Source organism: Hyla sarda, chromosome 8 (assembly GCF_029499605.1).
Source record: "Hyla sarda isolate aHylSar1 chromosome 8, aHylSar1.hap1, whole genome shotgun sequence".
In the NCBI taxonomy this organism is placed as follows: Eukaryota; Metazoa; Chordata; class Amphibia; order Anura; family Hylidae; genus Hyla; species Hyla sarda.
This window is the reverse complement of record NC_079196.1, coordinates 140,940,122-140,967,418: the sequence shown is the minus strand read 5'-3', so window position 1 is coordinate 140,967,418 and position 27,297 is coordinate 140,940,122. Positions and strand designations below refer to the sequence as shown.

Below are 27,297 nucleotides of genomic sequence, written 5' to 3'. Positions count from 1 at the left end.
CGAGGCGGCGGCCGACACGCCCCCTCAATACATCTCTATGGCAGAGCCGGAGATTGCCGAAGGCAGCGCTTCGGCTCTGCCATAGAGTTGTATTGAGGGGGCGTGTCGGCCGCCGCCTCGTGCGGAGGTCGACACGCCCCCTTCCAGCGGGCTGTCGGGGCTCCGTACAGGAGATCGCGGGGGTCCCCAGGGGTCGGACCCCCCGCGATCTGCAACTTATCCCCTATCCTTAGGATAGGGGATAAGTTGCTCACCACTGAATCACCACTGGACTACTCCTTTAACTAAGGAGGATGAAAGGACATATTGAAGCAAGTACGAAACACATTCTAAAATGGGACCTGTGGGAAGTGGAGAAACATGTAACTTAAAAACTGACTTACACAATACTTTGCTGATCATGATGTAGTAGTCTGCTGCAAGGGGTTTTGGGATTGGTGTAGTTATAAAGGGTTACTCCGCCCCTAGACATGTTATCCCCTATCCAAAGGATAGGGTATAACATGTCTGATCACGGGGGGTCCCTGGGACCCCCCTCCCCCACAATTTCCGTGACGGTGATGTAGCATTAAGGTCAGTGAAGCCTGGGGCTTTGATCTTGACGTCACTCCATGCCACGACACGCCCCCTCTATTCATGTCTATTGGAGGGGGTGTGACGGCTAGTACACAGCTATCACGCCTAGATATGAATGGAGGGGGCATGGCTGCTGTGATCGCCAGTCATCCAGCACGGAGAGGAGTTTGCTTCGTGCACAGGATAACTGGGGTACAGGGTGGAGTTAGGGATGACTAGGGGATAACATGTCTGGTGTACTATAAAAAAAAAAAAGTACATATAAAATTGAGCTTGTGTAAAAAATTTTGTGGTAGAGAAGTGGGAGCTTGCCGCTATGACTATGCAAATCTCTAAATCAAAATTTTAGTAGTAAGCTCATTGTAAAGATTGATCATTTACAGGGATATGTTGCTTATCAGTGTTGTTTTTAAGATACATTGAAATACTTTTATATCATCAAGTGAAGATGCATGCGGGTTGTGGCTTTGTGCAGCATGTGAGCGGTCGCAGCATTCCGAAGCTCCGCAACTAATCCTGTACTTATCTTGGGCATCTGGTGATTTACCCAGCCCTGACCCCTGAATTGTGTTGCAGTAACTGGAACAAGGCTCAGGGAGGCGGTGGGACCGGGCCGCATGGTGAGCAGGCACCATCTTGTGCTGAGATGCCTGAGTGGATCCAACACTTCGCCCGGGTCATGGAGCCCCCTGAGCTGGAGCAGGCTGCTGCTGATGCTTGGAGCGAAATCAGCGATGCAGGGGCAGAGTGGCTGCCGGCGGAACATGCTCCTTCCACGGCCTCAGGGCCCTCCGACATGCTGGGCTGGTCAGTAAGTACAGCGCAGCCTGAATTTAACCCTGCTGATGCTGGAGCCCCTGTGGAGGCTGCTACAGGTCCCCCCACCATGTCTCACTCACTGCATGGACCGGAGACTGTCTCCTGCTCCCCTCTCCTATGCTGGGGTGGTCTCTGCATTGACAGGCCATGCTTCACCTGGCCTTAACCCTTCCTCAGCCAATATGGGGCCTCATTCACAAAGGGACACTGCTATTCTGCTGCCCCTGAACCTACACTTAAAGATATGATGTTAGCTATCTCTAAGGGGAACGCTGATATGAGGCTTCTCTTTGGTGGCATGCGGGAGGACATTAGCCTGTTATGCCATGAAACACAGAAAGTGTCTGAGCAGATTGAGTTGAAAGAGTTGGGGATATGGAGGATCAGGTCCCCCCGCCCCCTGAAGTGGGATATGCACCGTGCGATCACTAATCTGACTGCATTGGCTGCCAAATCGGATGATATGGAAAATCGCCTGCGGCGAAATAATATGTGCCTTGTGGGTTTGCCGGAGAAGGCGGAGGGCTGCCTTTGGAAAAGAGACTCTGATGCCCCTCTTTGCAGTGGAACGGGCGCATGGGGTGCCCACCAGACCTCTCCCGCCAGGGGCTCTGCCAAGACCTGTGCTTATCAGCATATTGCATTATAAGGATAGAAACATAATTCTATAAAAGGCTTGGGACAACTTACCCTCAATGGCAATCGTATCTCAGTGTTTCCGAGGTCCAAAAGAAGAGAGCTAAATATATGGATGTCAAGAGACGTTTACGTGCCCTCAATGTGATCTATTCCATGCTTTATCTGGTCAAACTGAGGGTTGGGGCCCTGGGCACTACCCACTTGTTTGATACCTCTGTGGTGGCTGCGAACTGGCTGGATGTTCATGAAATGCAAATTCAGCGGGCTCGCCAATAATGCTCCGTGACTTGTTCTGCTGAGGATGCCTCCGGCCAGTGTGGTGGCCACCCTGTTTACAACAATTGCCTCTCCTAGGTTTATCTGACTCTGCTGCAGGACGCTCTCCTGAATGTACTGCTCTCTCATTGTGCTGGGGAGCATAGCCTTTTTGCCATTTTCTCACTTCCGTCTTAATTGTTTAATGGGGGAGCCTTTATATCCCTCTACGCTTTGGGGGGAATCATCACCTATTTTCTTTATCCCCTGGGGGGGGGTGGTCTATGATTTTTATTGTATTATGCCAGATGCCTATATTATTTTGTTGTTCTTGCACTATTGATGGGAAGAATGTTTTTGTGCTACATGCTTTTGTTTACTGTGCTTTTTCTTTGCCCCATGTGTTGCGCATTGCAACTTCTGTGTCTTACTTGTTTGTTTAGGGTGTATGTCTTGTTTTTTGTCCTACCTCCAGGTTGTGCACTTATTCTTTTGTCTGTGTTGCTGTTATGACCCGTTCTGCCTGGTCGTTTGCCTCTGTTTCTGTCCTATCCCTGTTTCATTTAATGTACTGTCCTCTCCAATGGCTACTGATTTACATGTAGTGGCATGGAATGTACGGAGCCTTAATGATCCTGCTAAACGGCTCGCCATTCTGCAGGCGCTCAAGCCTCATCAACCCGCTGTCTTGTGTGTCTCTGAGATGCATCTGACGGATGATATGAAACAAGTACTTAACTCCCTAATGACGAAGGACGTATATTTACGTCCTCCGCTGGGTCCCGCGATATGGTGACCCCGCGTCATATCGGGTCGGTCCTGGCGGCCATAAACTGTCGGGAACCGTGGCTAATACAGGACATCACCGATCGCGGTGATGCCCTGTATTAACCCTTCAGACATGGCGATCAAAGCTGACCGCCGCATCTGAAACGAGAGTGAAAGTATCCCGGCTGCTCAGTCGGGCTGTTCGGGACCACTGCGGTGAAATCGCGGCATTCCGAACAGCTTACAGGACACCGGGAGGGACCTTCCTCCTCTGTGTCCGATCGGCGAATGACTGCTCCATGCCTGAGATCCAGGCAGGAGCAGTCAAGCGCCGATAACACTGATCACAGGCGTGTTAATACCCGCCAGTGATCTGTGTAAAAGATCAGTGTGTGCAGTGTTATAGGTCCCTATGGGAGCTATAACACTGCAAAAAAAAAAAGGGTTAATAAAGATTATTTAACCCCTTCTGTTGCGGTTCTAGGGTGATAATCCTGTCTGCAGCTCCACTTATTGTGGGAAATCCTGCATACTACACATATTTATGGACATTTATCAACGGGTTTAGTCAGGTTTTCTTTACTATAATTGTCGCAAAATTGTCGCAACTGTGACTACGCGATTTTTCGTGTGACATTTTGACTGGAAAGCGAGAAAAGCAAGTTTTCCAAAAATTAACTACGTAGTAATAATTTTAAAATGGACTTAGGGTAGTCAGGTATTAACTGCGACAGTCGCAACTGCGCAAAAAAAAAGTCGCAACAGGGTTAAAAATTGACAAAATTTACTCCAGCTCAAACATGGAGCAGAAAAAGCTACTACCAAAGTAAAAAAGGAAAAATTGCTTACGTGAAAGAAAATTATCAACAGGCTGAAACCAGTTGATAAATAAGTCACACATAAGCAAAAAAAAAGTAAGGAAAAAATTACTAAAAAAAAGAATACATAAGCAAACATTGATAAATGTTCCTCATTGTGATTTTAGAATTAGAGTAAAACAAACCTTCCCCTCCCCCGACCATGTGCTTTCTTTGTTAGAGTCAAAAGGACCACCAACTATATGAAACGGAAGCAGGAAGTTCAGCCTAAAACTATAGGTCCTTAATATGTTTGTAAAAAGCACCCAGAATCACTGATTAAGTTTTGTACAACTATGAAATTATTGTACAAGGTATTTTGGCAGAAATGTCTTGTACCAGCAGTGTATACCCACCAAATTAACAATCACTCGGTAACCAGCAAAGTTGATAACATTTAATAAAACATTAGCTAAACCAAATAACACATACATACAAGCATTAATACAATAGTACATACTCTATGTTTAGCAAACTAGCTTGAATTCCCAAGTGATACATGAATATTTAGTGTAGAAATGATACAATCAATATATTTATCCATCCCAGGCTTAAGGAGCATAAGATGCTCCCCTCTCAAAGATCCAAAAGCAAAGAGCCCGAGGGTCATATGGTTTCCTGTGAAATCCCCTAATGCCCCACCCCTCTGGCCTAGTGTCCGCCTGCTCTCCTCACATAACCTGGAAAAACCGGTTCTTTAGCCTCGCCTACTGTGGCTGTATGTGACTAAGCTTTAGACCGTGGGGGCAGGGAAATTTATACTAAATGATGGATGTAAAAACACTTAATTTCAGTGTCCATAACACCTTCCCTAATAAAAGTTTGAATCGCCGCTTGCGTAAATGTCCGAACTATAAAAATATATTGTTAATTAAACCGCACAGTCAATGGCGTACACCATTAAAAAATGAATAAAAAATGATCAAAAAGTTAGAATAAAACAAAAATGGTACTGATAAAAACTTATGATCACGGCGCAAAAAATTAGCCCTCATACCGCCCTGTACGTGGAAAAATAAAAAAGTTATAGGGGTCACAATAGGACATTTTTAAATGTATAAATTTTCCTGCATGTAGTTATGATTTTTTCCAGAAGTACGACAAAATTAAACCTGTATAAGTAGGTTACTATTTTAACCGTATGGACCTACAGAATAATAAGGTGTCATTTTTACCGAAATATGCACTGCGTAGAAACAGAAGCCCCCAAAAGTTACGAAATGGCATTTTTTTCTTCAATTTTGTCGCACAATGATTTTTTTTTTTTTCCGTTTCACCATGGATCTTTGGGTAAAATGACTACAGAAACTGTCACTGCAAAGTAGAATTGGTGACGCAAAAAATAAGCCATAATATGGATTTTTAGGTGGAAAATTTATAGGGTTATGGTTTTTAAAAGGTAAGGAGGAAAAAACTAAAATGCAAAAACTGAAAAACCCTGCGTCCTTAAGGGGTTAATAAACCTTGGTTGGCCATACTTTCCATGCCACTTATTCGTCTCATGCTAGAGGTCTAAGTGTTCTTATCCATAGAAATATTTTCTTTAAGTGCTTCTCTAGTTTAATTTACTCTGATGGTCGCTTTGTGTGCCTTTGTATATTGGCTGCAATATATATCCCTCCTCCATATTCCAGTGATGTGTTGCGCAGGGTGGTGTCCTCCTATTCATGTACATCTTAAGTTCTTGTTCTAGAGCTAGGGGGTCCTTGTGGCGCCTTAATCCGTTCTGGCTTCAGGTACCCACAATAGGCCACACCCTAGTAATGGATATTGAATCTTTCCTGGCGATTAATCGTTGTTTGGCTTTGCTGGGCGTAGTGTGAAATTCTCTGAAGGCTTTTGTCTGGGGTGTTTATTAGAGACATTAACACATGTAAATCAAAGAATCGAATGATACAGGAGTCATTGCAACGACAGGTGGTTTCTGCTGAGTTGGAGTTCCTTGGGAACCCGTCTGATGCTGTTGAGGTTCGCTGGCAGTCTTTGTGTTCTCCACTGGATGCACATCTACTGGAAATGGCAGATAATAAACGTTTCTTTCAGCAACAGGGATATATTGTGAAAGTGGGGAAAGCACTGGTCGTTTATTGGCTCATACGATTCGAGCGCAGCAGGGTTCCACGGCCATTTCCTGCCTCTGCGATGTTGCGTAGACTCTGGTCCACAAGGATACTGAGACTTGTTAGATGCACCTATTACTTTGAGGGAGTTAGAGGAGGCCCTGGGATCTGTGCTGACTGAAAAGTCGCCAGGTGTGGACGGGCTACCCAATGAATATCTTAAACGGTATAGTGAAGTGCTACTTCCTCAGTTGCTAGAAGTCCTGCAGGCTGCTGAAGTTGAGGGGGTTGTGATATTGCTGAAGCCTCGAAAAGATGTGCTTTTGGCATGCTCTTACTGACGAATCTAATTGCTGTGTTCAGATATTAAATTGTTTTCTAATGTACTTGCGAACCGGTTGCTAGGGGTGATCTCTACTCTGATGCATAGTGATCAGACTGGGTTTATGCCTGGCAAGTCCACGGCTGATATTAGACGGCTCCTTCTGAATCTTAAATTGGTGCCGGAGGGGGCTGCTGGTAGGGCGGTGCTTTCACGCGATTCTGCCAAAGCTTTTGACAGCATTGAGTGGTGCTTTCTGTGGAGTGTAATGCATCTTATGGGCTTTGGTCCTCATTTTCTGATATGGGTTCAATTGTTATATGCAGCCCTGTGGGCCAGGATAAGGGCTAACAGTCTACTCTCTCTCTTTTCCTCTGGGTTGAGGCATGTGCCAGGGGTGTCCTTTATCCCCCTTCCTTTTTGCCATAGCCATTGAACCCCTGGCCGTGTTAGTTAGATCATCAGCAGAGTTTAGATGATTCAGACATGGTGCCCTTGATGAACGCATAGCCCTATATGCTGATGATATGCTTCTTTTCTTGGGTGATATTGCTCATTCTCTTCCTCTGCTGATGCACTTGATTAAACAGTTTGGTGGATTTTCAGGCCTGGCCATCAACTGGGATGAATCCACTTTCCTTCCTTTGGACCCCTTGCCACTGATCCCAGAGATTGCTAGGGTGGGCATCCCAGTAGTAACTCAGTTCAGTTACCTGGGTATTATGGTTACGGCCTCTCCCTCTAGCTACCGTATTTATCGGCGTATAACACGCATTTTTTAGGCTAATTTTTTTTGCCTAAAGTCTATCTGTGTGTTATATGCCGATAAGCCGCTGCAGTTCAATGATTTAAAGCGGGCGCTTTAAATCAATGAACTGCAGCGGCTTTTGCAGGTCCAGAGACCTGCCGTCGCTGCCCGCTTCTCTGTCCCTGCCTATCCTGGGGTCCAGAGACTGCCGGCGCCGCTGTCCCATTACCTCCCCCATCCCCCCGGTTTTTCTGATTCCGCAGAAGCCCCCAGGAAAGACGGGGAGAGACTGTCGCTGCCCGCTTCTCTCCCTCTGCCTTTCCTGGGGTCTAGAGCCCTGCTGACACCGCTTCTCTCCCCCTGGCTATCGGCGCCGCTGCCCCATTGCCTCCCCGGTTGTATGATTACCTGTTGCCTGGCTCGGGTCCGCGCTGCTTCTGGCTAGGGTCCGTGCTGCTTCTGGCTAGGGTCCGCGCTGCTTCTGGCTCGGGTCCGATCTAGTGCCACTATTAGATTGTAGTGCTTGTAAGGTAGCCACCTGACGTAAGCTCCCTCTCTCAATAGTGGGTGGGTGCAATCTAGTCAAGATGGTACTGATGCCACAGTTTCTGTATGTGTTGCATAGCTCCCCAATCTGGATCCCTATGAAGTATTTTATTAGAATTCAGTCCCTTCCACATATTTACAATGTACTTCAATGGAGGCATTTTTGCAGGGAATTAATGTCCCTAGATGATCTGGTCAGTTGGCTGGTGTTTCCTTTGCTGGGTTTGTCACTATTTTATGTGGTTTTTGTGTCCCCCCCCCCCCCCTCATTAGTCTAATGTATTGATTAGTTCCTGTTCTGTGTTGGCCTCAACATGCTGTTATTCTTTTTGTTTCATGTTCTTTCTTATTATCTTTTTTTCTACACCTGGTCTGTTATTCTTCTTCTCCTAACGTGTTTTACAAGGCTCATCTTTTTCTTTCTTGACGACTTCTGCACATGCTATAACATGTTGCTGTAGTTTCTATCTGTTATATGGACCTGGGGGAGGTATCTGTTGTGGGGGTGGGTGGGTTGGTGGGCTGTTTTGGTTTGTCAATGCGTTTTTTTCTGTTTCGTATGCAAAAAACCTTTAATAAAACTCTCAGATTAAAAAAAAAGTGAGGATGCATGCAAGAGCCATTTAGTGTGATGTTTTTACTAGTTTTCTTTTTAGAAGCTTCTGCTTTTATATGGTTGGATTTTAGCCCATCATTTGTACTAAAATTCAACTATTATAGGTAGCCATATGAATGAAGCCTATTACGTTGCTGATCCTTTTTTTTTCTTTCTGTTTTGTTATTTTTTAGGCCTCTGTGCACTGTCAATTAATGGAGATAATTGCTACTTGGCATACCCTGGGAGTGCCACCATTGGAGAAGTCCAGGTCTTTGACACTGTTAACTTGGTGAGTGTTGGCTATCAAAAAAACTTACATTTGTGTTCTTTTGCGTAATTAAATTTAATATTGAAGCAGTCAATAACTGTCCATGTAGTTGCTCACAAAAAGCCGTGCAGAGCTAAGTGGAGGTGAAATATGACAACACTTTCCTATCAGTATTGAAACTACTGCTCTATAATAGCTTTTTTTAATGCCTACCTCAAGATAATAAGTTTTTCTTTGTTGTAGAAGTACAGATATTCAGAATGCAGAAAGGTATCATGTGTTTCCTTGCTCTAATGGCTATCATTTGTGTTTAAAAAAAATAAAAATAAAAATCTTTAAGGATTTTAAACACATACAAGGAATGTGAACCTACAAGTACTACATAAAAATGCAAACCATATAATAAATGTAAAACAAACATAACCACTGTAGTTTAGTGATTGTGATGATTGTTGCATTACAGCTTAAAGAGGGGAGCCATTTTCCAACCAGCTTACTCACAATAATGAATTGAGGTACAAAACATACACAGATGTACATAAACATAAATCATAAACAAACTTACGGTTAGCTTACACATATAAAACCTTAAGGGCTAAAAATAATCATCATTTTGTCTCCAGATTGCCTATCTTCGCGTGTACACCTGCAAGGAAAATGATCTGGCCGCAATTACTCTTTCATGTTACGGCTTTCAATTGCAGTACTATCTGCAGATAAAATGTGATATATGCTAGTAAGGTGAGAGAGAGGAAAGTTGTCTAAAATGAGTGATAATAGACCACGCCACCAGACATTTATTAATGTACCACTTTTAGAATTACATCGCCAACATAAGGGGGATGCTTCAGAATAAATGAAAGCTAAATGAGTTGGGCAAGGTACCAACGGTATAGCAGCTTCCATGAAGATTCCAAGTGACTGGTACACCTAGAGGCTTTAGTTACTGATTGGTGTACAAATTGCCATTGTCCAACTAAAAACTGCCTCCCCAATTCCTTTTCCCATTATACTTGAAAATTACTAGACTAGGAGTATTCCGATTATTTACTTACGTAGTTGGGTGTAGAAAGAAGGTATCATTAGCAGTGGTATTTAACGAATTGTCCGTTTTAAGATAAGAAATTCATTGATGTAATTGAAGATATTAATTAGAACTAAGAAGGCAATTCCTTTAGCCTCTGAGAGAAAAATAGAAATGAGGCAAAAGATACTGAATAACAGAAAATGGAACAGTACAAAATTTTATGGGAGTAAGTAGATGTGTAGATAGGGCATGTAGCCATACTAGTAAACTATCTGTGATGATAGGACAGCAGCAGGTAGGAGTCTCTTCAAAAAGAGCCACCTTCTACAACAGTGCTTGCAGACTTGGGACCTTCAGGAGATCTCTTTGCTATTTTACCCACTGTAAAGAGGAGTTTACAGGTCAGGTTGGTGACTGTAGTAACTGAGAATATCTGGACACCTTACTGTGCGATATAGCTCATCAAAAGAGACTGCAAGCACAGTATTGTATATAAGGGGAATTGAATAGGAAGTTTCCTAAACATGGAAATTTATTTTGAGCAGTAAAAACATTTTAGTCACTGTGATATGCCCCAGTCAAAAGATAGAAACATTAGAAAAGTGCTGGATATCATTTTTTAAGTTTCTTAATAAGGTGTTCAAGATTTGGAGTAAGAAATTGAGAAGAAGCAGCAGATAAACGAAACCCAAAGTATCTGATGAAGTCCTTAAACCAGATAAATGGGTACAGTGTGATAAGACTAGTTCTAGTAGTAATATCAAGAACTATAAATAAAATCGTTCAACTTATAATAACTATTCGCACTAAAATCTAAAGAATATTCATTACTGCTGGAAAGGATTTGCATGGGTCTGCAAGGGCCAAATGCTCTAATTGCTATAATCTAACAGTGTCTGCAGTTTGAAATGGAAATCATAACCTGTATGGGACTGGGGACGACACTGCTTTATTGCATCAGGAAAGCAGTCCGTTTAAAGGAATACACCTTGTTTTTCTCGGCCAAGACATTTTAAAGACAGCATACTCAACCAGCAGAAACATTGCACAAGGATTGTATCCATCATTTTGACCATGCAGTTGACTGTTTAAGATAGTAGGAACATTTTAAGTCTTCTGTCATGGTGACAGTTAGAGATATGCAGACGAACATTGATACACATACCCGTACGCACCAGACTCTGTCAGACAACCTTGATGATATAGAAAATTGGAGCAGCCGAAACAATGTGTGTCTCCAGGGTCTACCTGAAGCAACACGCCTTCAAGACTTGCTACCCACTGTCACAGGAATATTCATCATGGTTTTGGGCAGACCGCCAGATTCCTCCATCAAAATTGATGGAGTTCACCGAGCCTAGAGGGCCCCCAGCTCAGATCCTGCACATCCAAGAGATGTTATCTGTCGCATCCATCGATACACTCTGAAGGAGCAAATCGTGCAAAAAGTACATCAACAGGTGATCTGGACTTAATTGGTGTCTCCATTCAGATATACCCGGATTTGTCTAGACGTACTCTCTGTCAAAGGGCCCTCCTTCGACCCCTGCTCAGAGTTCTTCAGGACCGACTTATTCCATACAGATGGGGATTTCCCTTTGCGCTTCATGTGCCATCAGGGGACCCCACAATCACTCTCAAGTCGCCTGGAGATTTACCTAGATTTCTGGAGGCTCTTCAACTACCGACAATGACGCTGCCTGACTGGATTGCTTTTCTTCAGGATCCGTACCTACCTTTGCAGTCTTCGGGGACTCCACCCAGGGCCGCCACTAGGGGACCACATCCAGACGGGCCGATGCCCCAACGCCAGAGATGTCCACGTCACCGCACTGATGGCCCATTGGTGGAAAGCTGAAAATACTGACTGTACCCCCTTTGCACTGAATCCGTGCACGGTGACTTAGAAGACGCTCACCTTGCCCCTGACTGCGCCCGGTAGTCTTTTTCCTGTATTCCTTAGTTATCATCACATTCACCTTCCCCCTGTTATATAGTACTTACCCTTCCGGCCCCTTTGGGAGACTGGGAGACTGTAATCTTTCTAGTCACTGCCGTGGACGGTGCTTAGTGTCCACTTTGATAATATTACTTCCAGCCTAGTCAGTATATCATATCTCTATCGTGTGCACTGCCATTTACTCCTACCCCCCCCCCCCCATTAGGGCAGGTGTGTTGTACACTCACCTACTTAGCAGACAGGATTTCTGCAATTAGTTTCCCTTTGCAATTCTTCTTGCTTTTTTGATTTGTGGTTTACTTTGTCCCTTGTTTGGTTTGGCTCTCCCTTGTTCCTCTTCCCTTTTCCTCCCTCCTTTCCCTCCACCCCTGCTGACCTGTGACTCAATGCCTCTTTTTTTTTTTTTTTTTTTACAATTTTTTACCTCTTCTCCCCCCCCCCCCTTTTTTCCTTTTTTTTCTTCTAGGTGTTGTATCCTCTGGTCGCCGTCTGGTAAGAGCTTTCTGCGCCCCTGCTGTCTCCTCGCCCTCCGATACCCAGTGAGTATGGCTGACGTTCACTTCACTACCCTGAATGTCCAGGGATTCAATGTCCCTGAAAAGAGAGCTCAGAGACTCTACCATATGCATAGACGTAGGATTGGCATCCTTCACCTCCAGCAAACACATTTTAAAACAGGTCATATCTCCAACAGACTTAGCTGCTACTATCCCACCTGGTTTCACTGCTCTAACCCTGAGTCCCGTTCCAAAGTAGTCTCGATCGGGTTCCACAGTTCGTTACCCTTGCAGTCCAGGATGTTTGCTCGGACCCTGCTGCTAGATTTCTTTATCTGCGTGGTCAGATCCTGGACCAGGTGGTGACAGTAGCTACTATCTATGCCCCCAACTCCTCACAGGTCGCCTTTCTGACCTGTGTTTGGAGACCTTGTCCTCTTTCACTAGGGGCATGTTGCTCTTAGGGGGAGACTTCAATGTCCCATTGCAACCACTCTTAGACACATCTACCCACCGCTCATCCATTTCACACCGCCAACTCAGTGCACTCCAACGCCTTCTCCACTCCCTGCAATTATGCGATATCTGGTGCCTCCTCCATCCATCTGACCGAGACTACACCCACTTCTCCAGCCTTCACGAGATGTATAGTAGAATTGATTACATATTCCTCCCTCACTACTATCTCCCACGACTGTCACATTCATCCATTGGGAACATACACCTTTCCGATCATGTATACTGCACGCTTGTCTTCCCCTCCTTAAACCCCCCCCAGTTTACGTGGCGCCTTAACAAGTCCCTGCTATTGGACTCATTATGTGTGTCCGAACTGAAATCCACGATAGCTCACTTTTGCTCCGATCATGCGGACGACACGACGTCACAGTCCATACAATGGGAGACACTCAAATGTGTATTGAGGGGAGTGTTGACCAAGCATGGCTCGTGCCTGAAGAGGGTTAAAGCGGCTAAATTGAAGAGTCTGCTTGAGACACTTACCGCTCTGGAATCCCTCCATAAACAAACCTTGCAGGAATCTACTTTGAGAGACCTGATGAAGGTTCACCATGACATCACCACCTTCCTGAATGACACATACAAGAGATTTCGGCAACATTGTTCCCGCTCTTTCTATGAATGGGGAAATAAACCGGGTAGATATCTTGCCAGGGTGCTTAGGGACAAGAGGGCGACAATGTACATCCAATCAATCAATATACCTGAGGGGGGGCAGAGCTTTCTAACATGAGACATTTTACGTGCCTTCCAGCGTTCCTACTCCGACCTCTATAATCTCCCACCACCCTCTAGACCTGACTCTCACTCTACCCCACCGCTCTCTCTCTGGAAGAATACATTCAAAACACAGGTCCTCCGACTCTCTCGGAAAACACTGTTGCCGATCTGGAGGCTCCATTTTCTCCAGAGGAGACAGAGGGAGGGATTGCCAGCTTGCAAAAGTCCAGGCACGGACGGGTACACGGGAAAATTTTTTACGACTCTCAAACCTGAACTGTCCCCTCTCTTATGCAAAACCTTTGAGTATCACACCTACGGAAGGGTTCCCCTCATCTTTCCTAAAAACACATATCACGGTCATACCTAAGGAGGGTCGTGATCCTAATCAGTATTCCAGCTACCGCCCAATCTCACTCCTCAACGTAGATACTAAGTTGTTCGCTAAATTGATAGCAAACCATTTAGCTGTGGTCCTTGGGTCTCTGATCCACCCTGAACAATCTGGCTTTGTCCGCACCAGAGATAACACTATCCGTGCTTACTCTGTTGTACATCGGGCCATAGTCTGCAGTCAGCCATTAATGCTTCTCTCGCTAGATGCCGAGCAGACGTTTGATGGGGTGGGTTGGAGGTTCATGGAGGCCTCTTTAGCACAAATAGGTCTGGGCCCCTCTATGATGGGCCGCATCCTGGCTCTTTATCGAGACCCCCAGGCGCAAGTTAGAGTCAATGGATCTCTTTCTTCGTCCTTTCCGATCCGTAATGGTACTCGGCAGGGGTGTGCTCTCTCCCCTCTCTTTTATGTTCTGTGCATGGGACACCTGCTTATTGCTCTGAGGAGTGACCCGACAATCATGGGCCTCCAAGTGGGGAAGGGAGGACACCTCTATTCGGCGGATGATCTCCTTCTATTTGTCTCCTCCCCTCAGACGTCCCTGACGGCTATTACACGAGCCCTGCAAACATACTTCTTTTTTAGTAACCATAACATTAATATGTCAAAGAGCACTGCCCTGAATATCACACTACCAGAGCCTGAGGTGAGACTGCTACAGAGTACCCTTCCATTCCGTTGGGCTTCTGGGTCCCTCAAATACTTAGGGGTGCAGGTCCCTGCAGACCTCCAGGAGGGTTTCACACTCAATTTTCTACCCCTGCTCACCTCTTTGGAGAGGGACTTGTCTAAATGGATGAAGGGGACATTCTCCTAGCTAGGTAGAATGAACATACTGAAAATGAATGTTCTCCCATGCTTACTTTATCTCTTCAAAGCTGTGCCCCTTGCAATCCCCCCTTCTTTCTTTAAATGGTTGGATAGTGCTTTTTGCTCCTTTATCTGGGCGGGGCGACTGTCGAGAATCTCCAAACAGATTTTGATCTGATGGAAGCAAGCAGGTGGCTTGGCGGTCCCCGACTGCAGAGCTGACTATATAGCGTCGTCCTTGACAAGGTTTTTGGACTTTTTCCACAGTCGCTCCTCGAAAAGGTGGGTGGACATTGCGACCACTGACATGGAACTGGAGGTCACATAGGTGCCCTGGTTACCTAAGGGGACCGTGCCAATACGACGAGTAGAATGATTGCGGTGGGTTTCCAGAGAACTAATCTTTACCATTCAGCGCTACCTTCCTAGGACACCGCTTTTCTCCCCTGATGGCCCACTGACACTGATTTTGGGTAAGCCTGGGTTCCCCCCTGGACTGACTAAATCTTCTTACCTTGGGATCATTGGGACACCTGCCCTCCCGATCATGCACTTCCTGGAGGGCACACGCCTCTGCCCCTCAGACCTTTTAGTTACAGAACATGCCTGCACCTCTGTGAGACACATGTAATACCTACAACTGTCTGGCTTTGTCAGGAAGGAACAAACTCGTTTGAATCTGGACAGACCGCTACTCCCTTTCGAGAAACTCTGCACATCCTCCTCACCTACCTCCAAATCAGTGTCCCTTATTTATGGTCTACTGCTGAAGGAAGCAGCGCAATGCCCTCAGACGTATGTTGCGGCCTGGGAACCGGAGTTGCAGACCTCCTATGCCCCATCTGACTGGTCCAGAGCCTTCACCATGTGCCACAAACGCTCAATCTATTGCAAGGCGTAAGAAACTAATTTTAAACTCCTCTCCCGATGGTACAGGGTACCTGTGGTCCTGCACAGAATGTTTCCATAGGTGTCAGATGTCTGTTGGCGCTGTGGGGAGGAAAGAGGCACGATGTCTCATATTTGGTGGTTGTGCTCTTTGCTCGCTCCTTTCTGGTCGGATGTGATCTCTCGTATGGAGACCATCACGGGGATATCATATCCCAATGACCCTAAAATGTTGCTTTTGACTGTCCTACCCTCATCCCACAAGGCCCTAGCCCGTTTCCTCCTGATGGCGGCCCGTACAGTGATTCCCAGACGCTGGAAGTCTACGCTTCCCCCCGGCGCTATCTGACTGGTACACAGAGGTACTTTTCCTTTGTCGGATGGAGGAGCTTATGGCGGACTCCCAAGGGAGGGTTGAGGGGTTTGGAGCTATCTGAGGGCCATGGTTGGCTTTCCTAGATACTCCTCTTTATAGGACACCGTGAGATTTCCGTACCCCTTTCTTCCTCCTGCCCCCCCACCCCTCCCCCCCCTCTCTCCTTGGACCTAGGCCATGCTTGCTCCGTACGGAGACGTGAGACGACGGAGAGTGTCAGGGGCAGCAGTGCCGCGGCGACCAGGACTACACAGGTCAGTGGTTCTTCTTTCTCTCTACCCTTATGACTTTCCTCCTTATACCCTCCTTTCTCTCCCCCCTCATACCCTCCTTTTCTTTTTCTTTCCCTGTCCATTGCTGGCTCTCGATTACCTCTGTTAAGATTCTATAGCGACTCCTTGTTTATACTCATGGAGTGCCAAGTTGGTCAGGATTGGTTTTGTTACATTGTTTTTGCTCTTCGTGACTGGAAATAGTCAACAGCCTCACTAGAGTATTTAGTGGACAGTTTTTTCCTTTGCTTTATCTTCCCATGTATGTGATACTGCTGTGAGAACTGTATACTACCTGATGATGTGCCTTTGACCGTTTTGTGTATTATGTTGATGTTAATAAATACTGTTTTAATACGAAATAAATAAATGAAAAGATAGTAGGAACATTACTTCCCTGAGCTTTGTGTTTTCCATCCTCCTCCTTACCTGATGTTCTGGCCATTGTTATTATTAATTTTTTTAATCAATTTATGGCATATTTACAATCCAAAAATTAATATATTTTTTTTGGGGGGGGGGGGGGGGGGGAGGGGGGTGGTAAAACGTAGAGTGCCATGTCCACATTTCAAATAAATAGCTAAAATTATTACTTTCTTGGGAAAACGAAAGGCAATTTTTGTGCATGTTTGGTGCACAATGTTAAAACAAAAAATTTTTTTTTTTTTTTTTTTTTAATCACGGTTTATATGGCCTTCCTTTAGTAAATGAAGGCTGCTGTATTTGGTGTGAGGGAGCAGGATTTTTAAGTTTTGAAAAGTTCTGCGTTTCTACACTCTGGCTTACTTATATTATAATGGTAATAATATACTGTCATATTCTTGCCCTATTTTTTAAGATCACAGTTTCATTTTGATAAACACATAGGGACCATTTATGAACATAATAATAATATCATGGAATTGGGTAAGGCCCCCTTTGTATATGTTCATCGTCAGTTACATATGTCTGCTACAAATAATGCACCGGAGGGATAATGAAGCCAGAACCAATCCCATTCATTTAAATGGGACCTTTCACAATCATCCGGCGTCTCAGTTTAGATGCTGTATGGTTTGACTTGCGTTCCCCCATCCATGCCGCATATACCTTTCAGGCAACTGATGGTTTTGACTGACAATTTATGCACTTAATAAGAAGTTGTGAACAGTTTATGTAAAGAAACTGAGCCTGACACAACTGACATATGTAAACCTAGCCTAATACATATTTTCAATTTTTCTTGATACTTTTTTACTTTATTGAACAATCTGTAACATACGGTAATTTACTACCGAAATTCTAGACAGAAAGCTGAAGTAGAATACATTACAAGTTAAAGAAACAGATGGAATTCTCTCCTGTAGATTATTGGATCAATACAATTATTGTCTAGTATGTGCAAAAGAATGTGGTTAGTCGCAAACCTGACAACACACCAGTCGAGGTCTTTCATATCTTAAACTAAAGTTTGATGCTGAAGCACACCACCCTTCCCAGATGTGTTTAAAGTTTTTGGGACACTTACATGTTCTCTTAGAAGAAAGCTTTATTTACAATAGACTTATTTCTTTATACTTTTTAGAGAGCAGCTAATATGATTCCTGCCCATAACAGCCCTCTGGCAGCTTTGGCTTTTGATGCAAGTGGCACAAAATTGGCAACTGCTTCTGAAAAGGTAATAATCTTGTTTGTAAATTACAATATTTCTCTATAAAATGTTTAAGAAGGAGTCACCATGCTTTCTGCTTTTACAGAAGTTATTATATAACTGTTAATATATAACTGTCAGCTTTGCATCTTGGGGGATTCCACTGACTAGCCTAGCAGGTCCTTCAATTGATCTAGTAAAGAAAATCAAATAAAGTGAATAGAGTGGAGTTATAACACAAAACTTGAAGACCTATGTAGCAGCGTTTCTTTTGTGCAGGAAATGTAAGTGTATGAGGCAGCTGTCACTAGTAATGTAAAAACAGTTAAAGTGACCGGCCAGGACTGCAATCTCCCAGTCTGCTGGAACTTTTTCTGCTATGTGCAGATAGACTAAATAATGTCACTACCAGCCCGACCACAAGCAGAGTTGGTCTGTAACCAAAAACAATGAGCTGTCGACAAGAAAAGGTGGAAAAAAAAAAACATATCCTTGAAAAGATGCAAGATAGGTAATTATAACTATTTCCTAAAATGTGTATTTTGACATGCACTACGAGGTTAACATGTTAAGGAAGCAGAGTGTAAATTGACGCCCTTGACGTCCAGGATTTAACTCACAGGGTCTAATGTATTAGATCATACATCCCGGCTAGCTCAGTCGGCTCATTAGACCATGTTGCGGGGGTTGGATGAGCGAAAATGGCAGCGGAATGTCCTCTTATCTGCCTCCAGCTGCTGGAATGCCAATACACTGATGCAGCCTGCCTTAAGATCAGCATAACACTGTACATTGTATGCAATCTAGTGATTGCATATAAAAGTCTCCTATGGGGACCTAAAAAGTAAAAAAAAAAAAAAAAAAAAAAAGTTTTAAAACCATATAAAGAAATCTCCCTTAAAGGACAACTGCAGCGTTATAACACCTATCCCCTAGGATAGGGGATAAGTGTTTGATCGCAGGGGGGGGGAGGTCCGACCGCTGGGACACCCGCATTAGCGCTCAGTGAGAGCTGCTACTGCACGTAGCATTGACCTAGAGAGGTCAACGGTTACGCCCCCTCCCCATACAGTTCTATGGGAGAGGTGGGGAGGCACGAACGTTGCCTCACCGCCTCTGCCATAGAACTGCATGGAAGAGGTGTGTCTTCCGCAACGTCTTGCGGCATGGCAGAGCCGTGGCCCCGTGTAGGAGATCGCTGGGGGGAGGGTTCGGACACTTATTCCCTAGATGGCCTTTAATAAAAAATGTAATCACCCTTTTTTTCCTATTTAAACTCCCCCCCCCCCCCCCCCCCCAAAAAAAAAAAAAAAATATTAAACATATTTGTTATCATCACATGCGTAACTGTCCGAACTATTAAACTATGTTCCTGCGTGGTAAACTGCATAAACATTTAAAAAAAAATTACAGGGGTGTGGAATTTTTTTTTAAAACTACTTGTTAAGGGACTAAAATTGAGCAGAATCTACTTGTCCCTCATAAAAATAAACCTGTCCTGGTACAAAATAATTTTAACCCAAATAGTATGTACCGTATTTTTCGCCGTATAAGACGCACTTTTTCTTCCCCAAAACTGGGGGGAAAAAGTCGGTGCGTCTTATACGGCGAATACACCCCTATCGCGGCGGTCCCTGCAGCCATCAACGGCCGGGACCCGCGGCTAATACAGGACATCACCGATCGCGGTGATGCCCTGTATTAACCCTTCAGACGCGGCGATCAAAGCTGACTGCCGCGTCTGAAGGGAAAGTGACACTAACCCGGCTGTTTGGTCGGGCTGTTCGGGACCGCCGCGATTTCACCGCGGCGGTCTCGAACAGCCCGACTGAATAGCCGGGTTAGTGCTTAGAGGACACCGGGGGGGACCTTACCTACCTCCTCGGTGTCTTCTCCGTTCAGGGATCCCCTGTATGGCCGGCGCTCTCCTTCCTCGTCATCACGTCGTCGCGTACGTGCGTCGGCGTGCGTAACGACGTGATGGCGGCGACGGAGAGCGAGGATACCCGGCCGGCAGCAGAGACGTTCCGGAGCGACGGGGACACGGCAACAGCGATGGAGCGACATCCAGGGCAGCGGTGACGGGTCCGGAGTGGCGGGGACACGTGAGTATTACCTCCTCCTGCAGTGGTCTTCAATCTGCGGACCTCCAGATGTTGCAAAACTACAACTCCCAGCATGCCCGGACAGCCAACGGCTCTCCGGGCATGCTGGGAGTTGTAGTTTTGCAACATCTGGAGGTCCGCAGGTTGAAGACCACTATTGGGTTAAAAATCTTTATTTTTTTAGATTTTGTCCCTAAAAATTGGGTGCGTCTTATATGCCGGTGCGTCCTATAGGACGAAAAATACGGTAAATAAGGTCTTTTATCAATAAAAACTTGACCAGGTAGGGATCAAGTAGGGCCCCCTGCGCCATTATGTTAGCGCCCCCCCACCCCGATGCCCCCTGCGTCATTATATCCCCCCCCTCTGATGCCCCCTGCGTCATTATATTCCCCCCTCTGATGCTCCCTGCATGATTATATTTCCCCCTCTGATGCTCCATGCACCATTATATTCCCCCACCTCTGATGCTTCCTGCGTCATTATATTCCCCCCCCTCTGATGCTTCCTGCGTCATTATATTCCCCCCCGATGCTCCCTGCGTCATTATATTCCCCCTCTCTAATGCTCCCTGCGCCATTATATTCCCCCCGCCTCTGATGCTCCCTGCATCATTATATTCCCCCTCTGATGCTCCCTGCATCATTATATTCCCCCTCTGATGCTCCCTGCGTCATTATATTCCCCCCTCTGATGCTCCCTGCGTCATTATATTCCCCCCTCTGATGCTCCCTGCGTCATTATATTCCCCCCTCTGATGCTTCCTGCGTCATTATATTCCCCCCTCTGATGCTTCCTGCGTCATTATATTCCCCCCTCTGATGCTCCCTGCGTCATTATATTCCCCCCTCTGATGCTTCCTGCGTCATTATATTCCCCCCTCTGATGCTTCCTGCGTCATTATATTCCCCCCCGATGCTCCCTGTGTCATTATATTCCCCCTCTCTAATGCTCCCTGCGCCATTATATTCCCCCCCCTGATGCTCCCTGCGTCATTATATTCCCCCCTCTGATGCTCCCTGCATCATTATATCCCCCCCTGATGTATCCCCCCCCTCTGATGCTCCCTGCATCATTATATTCCCCCCCTCTGATGCTCCCTGCGTCATTATGTTCCCCTCTGCGCCATTATGTTACCCCCCCCCTCTGATGCTCCCTGTTTTTATTAGATTTCCCCCCCTCTGCGCCAATATATTACCCCCTGCGCTATTATTATTATTATTTACTAAACTTCACCCCCTCTCCGATCCCCTGCTACCTGTCCGCCCCCATGCTCGCTCCGGCAGGCTCAGGGGCTCGGCAGTCACTGTTGTTACTGGACCGCATCCTCCGTCCGGACGAAGGGGCGCGCGATGAGTGACGTCTTCACACGCGCCTACGCTGGGACGCTGTTGTCCTGCGCGGCTCTCTCTTCGTCCAGTCACGACAGCAGCACATGAGATTGCCTCCTATCTGCATAGGAACAGGAAGCACAAGAGAGGTTAAAAGGGCCCCTTCCTCCATACTCCCTCAGTGTTTTCCTGTTCTTATGGAGCAGTGGTGCAGAGAGGTCTGTACATTTTTTCCAGGCGGGCTGTGTCTGGTGGAGTCCAGGCGGGGAGAGTCGGTCGGCTCAGGCCTCTCTCTCGTACCCCGCACCGGGTCTTGGCCTGTAGTGGAGGTACCTCTCCAGGCCCCGCATTCGGTCCCCTGCGGCGCTCCGGGAGTTTATGCAGGGGACCCGGTTTGTATCGGCCGGGTGCTCCGGCTCCCCTGGCTGCTTCAGAGTTTCCGTCAGGGTAGCGCGCGTTCTGTGGCGTTGCGCGTGCGTATGACACAGCATGCGCGTACATGCGGCGTGGCGTAAGCGTGCGTCACCCTGGATTGGCTGGAGCCCGGAAGTCCCGACTCCAAGATGGTGTAGCCCACCGGAAAACGCTGAGAGGAGGCGGGCGCCAAATTTTAAAAAGCCATGGCATATAAGGAAGTCCCAGGTCTATCCACATCCTCTGTCATCATGGATAGTTCGGTCGCTGCCCGCTCTGCATCTCTGGAGCGCACAGGACCCGGCAACCCAGTAAGTAACTGACCCAGTGGGGGTTTCACTTACTACTTTTTTGGGGGGAGATATTGTGTTTTTGCCCTGTTCTTATGGGTTTCCTTCTCTCCTTTAGGGAGACAAGGAGGCCCGAAGAAACTTAAAGAAAGGTTAAACCTAAGAAATGTGGAATATGCGCTATTATCTTACATTAAGAATATAATAAACCGCTGTGTAAAGCCTGTACGGATAAATGAATCCAGCAGGAATCCCCGTCTTTTTTTGGAGGAACTTCGCTCTATTATAAAAATTGAAGTTCAATCTTCTGTTGCTGCTGCTCTGCCAAAAGCTCAGTTGATAGATCCATTTCCACCGTTGATCCATTCCTTATGCCGTATCTTCCCTCTTTTTTGGATCCTGCTCCATCACAAAGACTAAAAACTACAGTAGTAATAGATTCTGATTCAGATTCTGAAGTTGACATTGCTTCCATGGGTTCTAATTCTCAAGAAGAAGAAGGAGTCATTGAACCTTGTTCTCAAAAGAGTGATAAGAGGTATTATTTCTCCTCTGAAGACACGGAAATTTTTGTTAATGCTGTCAGAAATGCAGTGAACATTCCTAAAACTGAGGAACCTACCTCTATCCAAGACCGCATGTTTGCGGGCCTAAAACCTAAAAAACAGGTGTTCACTGTCCATGACAACATTAGGAATCTAATCTTGGAAGAGTGGAAAGACCCAGAGAAAAGGTTGTTGCTTTCCAAAGAGTTTTGTTCTAGATTTCCGTTTAGTGAAGAAGATGCGAAACTATGGAACGAAGTTCCAAAAGTTGATGTTCAAGTGTCTAAGGTGGTAAAGAAAACATCCTTACCTTTTGAGGACAGCTCTCAGCTAAAAGATCCTTTAGATCGTAAGATGGATGGGTTGTTAAAAAAATTGTGGGATGCTTCCTCTATATTGCAGCCACTACAGTAGCAAGATCCCTGTTTGTTTGGCTGGAACAACTAGAAAACCATCTTTCCAGTAAAACTACTAGAGAAAATTAGCTACTGCTTTCTAAATAGATGCCTCGACTGAATCGGTCAGAATGTCCTCCAGATCGGCTGCTCTGTCCAATTCAGTCAGACGAGCCTTATGGCTTAAAAATTGGCAAGGGGACCCTACTTCCAAAAGTAAACTTTGCGGTATTCCTTTCCAGGGTAATTCTATGTTTGGCCCAGTGTTAGATAAAATTCTGGAGCAAGCTGCAGATAAGAAAAAGGTCCTTCCAGAAGAAAAATCTACCAAACAAAAGAGTAATTTTCGTTCCTTTCCCTAAAACAAGCAGTATAAAGGGAAAACAGGTAGATGGAGTTACCCAAAGTGAGGCAAGGGTAGAGAATTTTTGCTCAACCCTTCTTCAAACACTTATGTTAAAAAGCAACAATGACGGTCTTCAGGTGTGGGGAAGGCTCACTCGATTTTGTCGCCAGTGGGCAAACATATAAAAAAAATCAGTTTATTCTGAGCTCTCTGGAGTTCGGCTTCAGAATCGAGTTTGCCTTCCCTCCTCCTCAAAGATTTCGCATTACAGATCAAGGATCAGAAAATGCAAACATGAGGCTCAGCTCAGGTATAAAAGATCTGTTATCCCTGGGAGCTATTATACCAGTTCCTCAGCAAGAACAAGGCATAGTTCATTATTCCAACTTATTCCTAGTTCCAAAGCCCAATGGTTCCTTCAGAACCATTATAAATTTGAATGGTTTAAACATATGTATTACCTACAAAAAAATCTAAATGGAAACTTTAAAATCTGCTATTCCACTAATCCGGATGGCGACCATAGATTTAAAGGACGCTTACTTCCACATTCCAATCTACGAGCCTCATCAGAAATATCTCCGGTTTGCAATTCGGTTAAACAAGGAAGTCTACCATTTCCAATTCAAAGCTCTACCCTTTGGAATATCCTTGGCTCCGAGAATATTTACACAGGTCATGGTAGAGGTTGTAGCCTTCCAAGACTAGAGGGGATCACCATCATTCCCAATTTAGACGACCTATTGATTACTGCAAATTCTCATCACCTACTGTCTCTACAGGTCCAGCGGACACTATCATGCTTGCAAGACCTCGGCTGGATAATAAATTTCCAGAAATCTCATCTCTCTCCCTCCAGAACCAAGAGATTCCTAGGCATGACCCTGGATTCAGAGATACAAAACAACCTTTCTTCCAGGGAAAAAATATCCTTAATTCAGGAGAAATTAAAAAAAGGTTATGAGAAGCAAATCTGTCACTCTAAGCAAAGCCATGTCAATACTGGGGTCCATGACTTCCTGTATGCTTGCAGTACCCTGGTGCCAGAGTCATTCCAGGGTTCTTCAGTCCCAAATCCTGAAGACCTGGGATCGCTCTGTTATTTCTAGAGAAAAAGATAATTCCCCTTACTGTAAAGAAATCACTAAAGTGGTGGCTAAAGAAAGAAAATCTTCAAGTCGGGATGCCAACTACAGATGCCAGTCTTTAGGGATGGGGAGCGATAGTGAAAGATCTTCATCTACAGGGTGCATGGTCCCAAGAAACCCAAGCCTATTCCTTGAATTATTGAGAGCTAAAAGCGATATTCAAAGCTTTAAGAGCTTCAAAGGATCTAGTGAGGGGCCTTCATGTAAAGATCTACTCAGACAACACTACAGCAGTGGCCTTTATCAATCATCAGGGGGGGACAAGGCACACCCCTAAAAATTCTAGCAGAGAAGATTTTTCTATGGGCAGAACAAAATGTGTCATCCCTTTCTGCAGTACACCTAAAGGGAGTGGACAATCCTTCAGCTGATTTTCTGAGCCGCCATATCCTGGATCCTGGAGAATGGTCCTTGAATACTCAGGTTTTTCTCTCCCTGACTCAATCTTGGGAGTCCTTGAGAGAGACCTTTTTGCGTCCAGAAAAAATCAGAAGGTACAACGGTTCTTCTCTCTCAACCCCAGAGAGAACCCAGAAAGGGTTGATGCTCTACAACAGACATGGTCATTTCACCTAGCTTATGCGTTTCCACCAATTCCTCTGATCATGGGAGCTCTAAAGAAGGTGAGTTTAGGAAGAGGAAAGTTCACCTTCATAGCTCCGTTGTGGCCAAAAAGAAGCTGGCTCAGTCTTCTGAAAGATCTTGCTATAGCAGAACCCATTCTTCTTCCTCAGAGGGATGATATGTTGTCCCAGGGCCCTCTATTTCACAAAAACCTAGAAAATCTCCAACTGGCAGTCTGGCTATTGAGAGGTTTGTGTTAGAACAAAAGGGTCTCTCTAAAAAGGTGGTCGACACTCTTCTAAAAAGTAAAAAGGATTCTACCTGTTCGATCTACCTCAAACAATGGAACAAGTTTCTGTCTTGGTGTGGCTCCTCTCCGCCGGATCTACTTAACCCTGATATTCATAGAATACTAGATTTCCTACAGGATGGTTTCGATCTAGTGTTGTCCCTGAGTACACTAAAGGTCCAAGCAGCAGCCCTTGGCTGTTTCTTTGATGTTAGCATTGCTGAACACAAATGGGTAAAAAGGTTTTTTTCAGCAATTTCCAGAATACAACCGGAAATCTCTAACCTATCTTCCCCGTGGGACTTAAATATTGTCTTATCATCTCTAACTAAAGATCCCTTTGAGCCTTTGTCTGATTCATCCATTAGGTTCCTTACATGGAAAACAGTTTTTCTTGTGGCAATAACGTCTGCCCGAAGAGTAAGTGAAATCCAAGCTCTGTCTATAGATTATCCTTACCTAATTGTACTAGAAGATAAGATTATTTTAAAACATAATCCTGCTTTTCTCCCAAAAGTGGTATCCAACTTTCACAGGACATAATTCTTCCCTCTTTCTGTGCCAGCCCTAAAACTAGTAAGGAGGAAGAATTCAAAAAACTGGATGTTAGGAGAGTGGTCCTGTACTATCTAGAGACCACTAGACCCTGGAGAAAAGATTCTAATCTCTTTGTTCAATATCAAGGACCAAATAGAGGGAAGAAGGCATCAAAAAACTCAATCTCCAGAGGACTTAAGTCTGCAACCAGTCAGTCATATACTTCTGCGGGTCAAGAAGTTCCAGTAGGCATCAAAGCTCATTCCACTAGGGCTGTTTCAGTCTCCTGGGCCGAGAGAGCTTCGGCCTCTCTAGAACAGATATGCAGAGCGGCAACATGGTCCTCTCCGCACACTTCCTTCAAGCATTACAAGCTGGATGTGGCCTCTTCTCAGGACCTTGGTTTTGGCCGAAAGGTGCTGCAGGCTATGGTCCCTCCCTAAATCTACACTTATCTGGTATGTCTCATGTGGTGCTGTCGTGACTGGACTAAGTGAAAAGTAGGAATTATGACTTAGCGATAATTCATTTTCACGAGTCCATCACGACAGCACCTATATTTTCCCACCCTTAATTTTTATATATACTTTTACATGTATCTTAACATTGCTCTCTGGGTAAGTTATAAACACTGAGGGAGTATGGAACAAGGGGCCCTTTTAATCTCTCTTGTGCTTCCTGTTCATATGCAGATAGGGGGCAATCGGTAAGTTATAATTCCTGCTTTTGCTTATTCCAGGCACACAGAATGTCGCACGTGCGACACAGCATTTTTTTTTACGAATAAAGTAGCAAACAACCTTACCATTCACGGCTTCAGGTGGGACATATGAAATTACAGTGCCGTAGTTTCATATTCCTGGGAGCCGGCCGACCGCTTCCCCGGCTGGCATTTTAACAGGGCGCCTCCTGCTGTTGCTAAATTACAACACCTATGATAGAAATTGTAGTTTAGGAACAGAGAGACTCCAGCTGTTGCTAAACTGGAAGCTCGCTGATGCTAAATTACAGCTCCCATCATTCCCAGACAACCAAAGGCTGCCTGGGAATGATGGAGCTTGTCGTTCATCAACAGCTGGGTGCTCCCTGTTTGGAAATCCTGCTTTATGGGCATTCTCCCCATTGGAGAGCCCCATAAATCTACTAACCTATTTTTCTTTTTTTTTTTTTTCCTCCTCTTTTCAGATCTGTGTATGCAGAGGACTACTTCAGATTTGGTGGGCTATGTTAATGACCCACTTTTTTTTGTTTAATATTAATAAAATTATTAATTGGAGGGGGGGTTGAAATAAAAGTTTATTTATTTTTTTTTTTTTTACTTTTTAAAATTTACTTTACAGGCTTAGTATTAGAAGCCGTCTAATAGATGAGTCCATTAACAAGCCGGGGCTTAGCGTTAGCCCTAAAAACAGCTAACCTCCACTTATTACCCCGGTACCCACCGCCACAAGGGTGCCGGGAAGAGTCGGTACCAACAGGGCTGGAGCATAAAAAAATTATGCCTCTGGGCCTAGGTGGTAACAGGCTGGCCTTATTTAGGCTGGGGAGGGCCAGTAACAATGGTCCTCGTCCACCCTGGTAACGGCAGGCTGTTGCTGTTTTGTTGGTATCTGGCTGGGAATAAAAGAATATGTAGGGTACCTGCATTTTCATTCACAGCCAGATACCAACCAAGCAGCAACAGCCTGACATTACCATGTTGTGCGAACACCATTGTTATTGACCCTCCCCAGCCTAAGTAACACCAGCCTGTTACCACCTAGGTCCAGAAGCACAATTTT

General features: G+C 45.2%; 1 protein-coding gene across 3 annotated transcripts in view; it reads left to right on the top strand.

Moving 5' to 3' along the window:
* WIPI2 (WD repeat domain, phosphoinositide interacting 2) overlaps positions 1-27,297 on the top strand; it is a 241,314-nt gene that overhangs the window by 62,462 nt on the left and 151,555 nt on the right. For all 3 annotated transcript variants that reach the window (XM_056534649.1, XM_056534648.1, XM_056534650.1), the window contains exons 5-6: positions 8,380-8,477; positions 17,487-17,579. In XM_056534649.1, the coding sequence (XP_056390624.1) occupies positions 8,380-8,477; positions 17,487-17,579 (191 nt within the window). The remainder of the gene's footprint in view (positions 1-8,379; positions 8,478-17,486; positions 17,580-27,297) is intronic.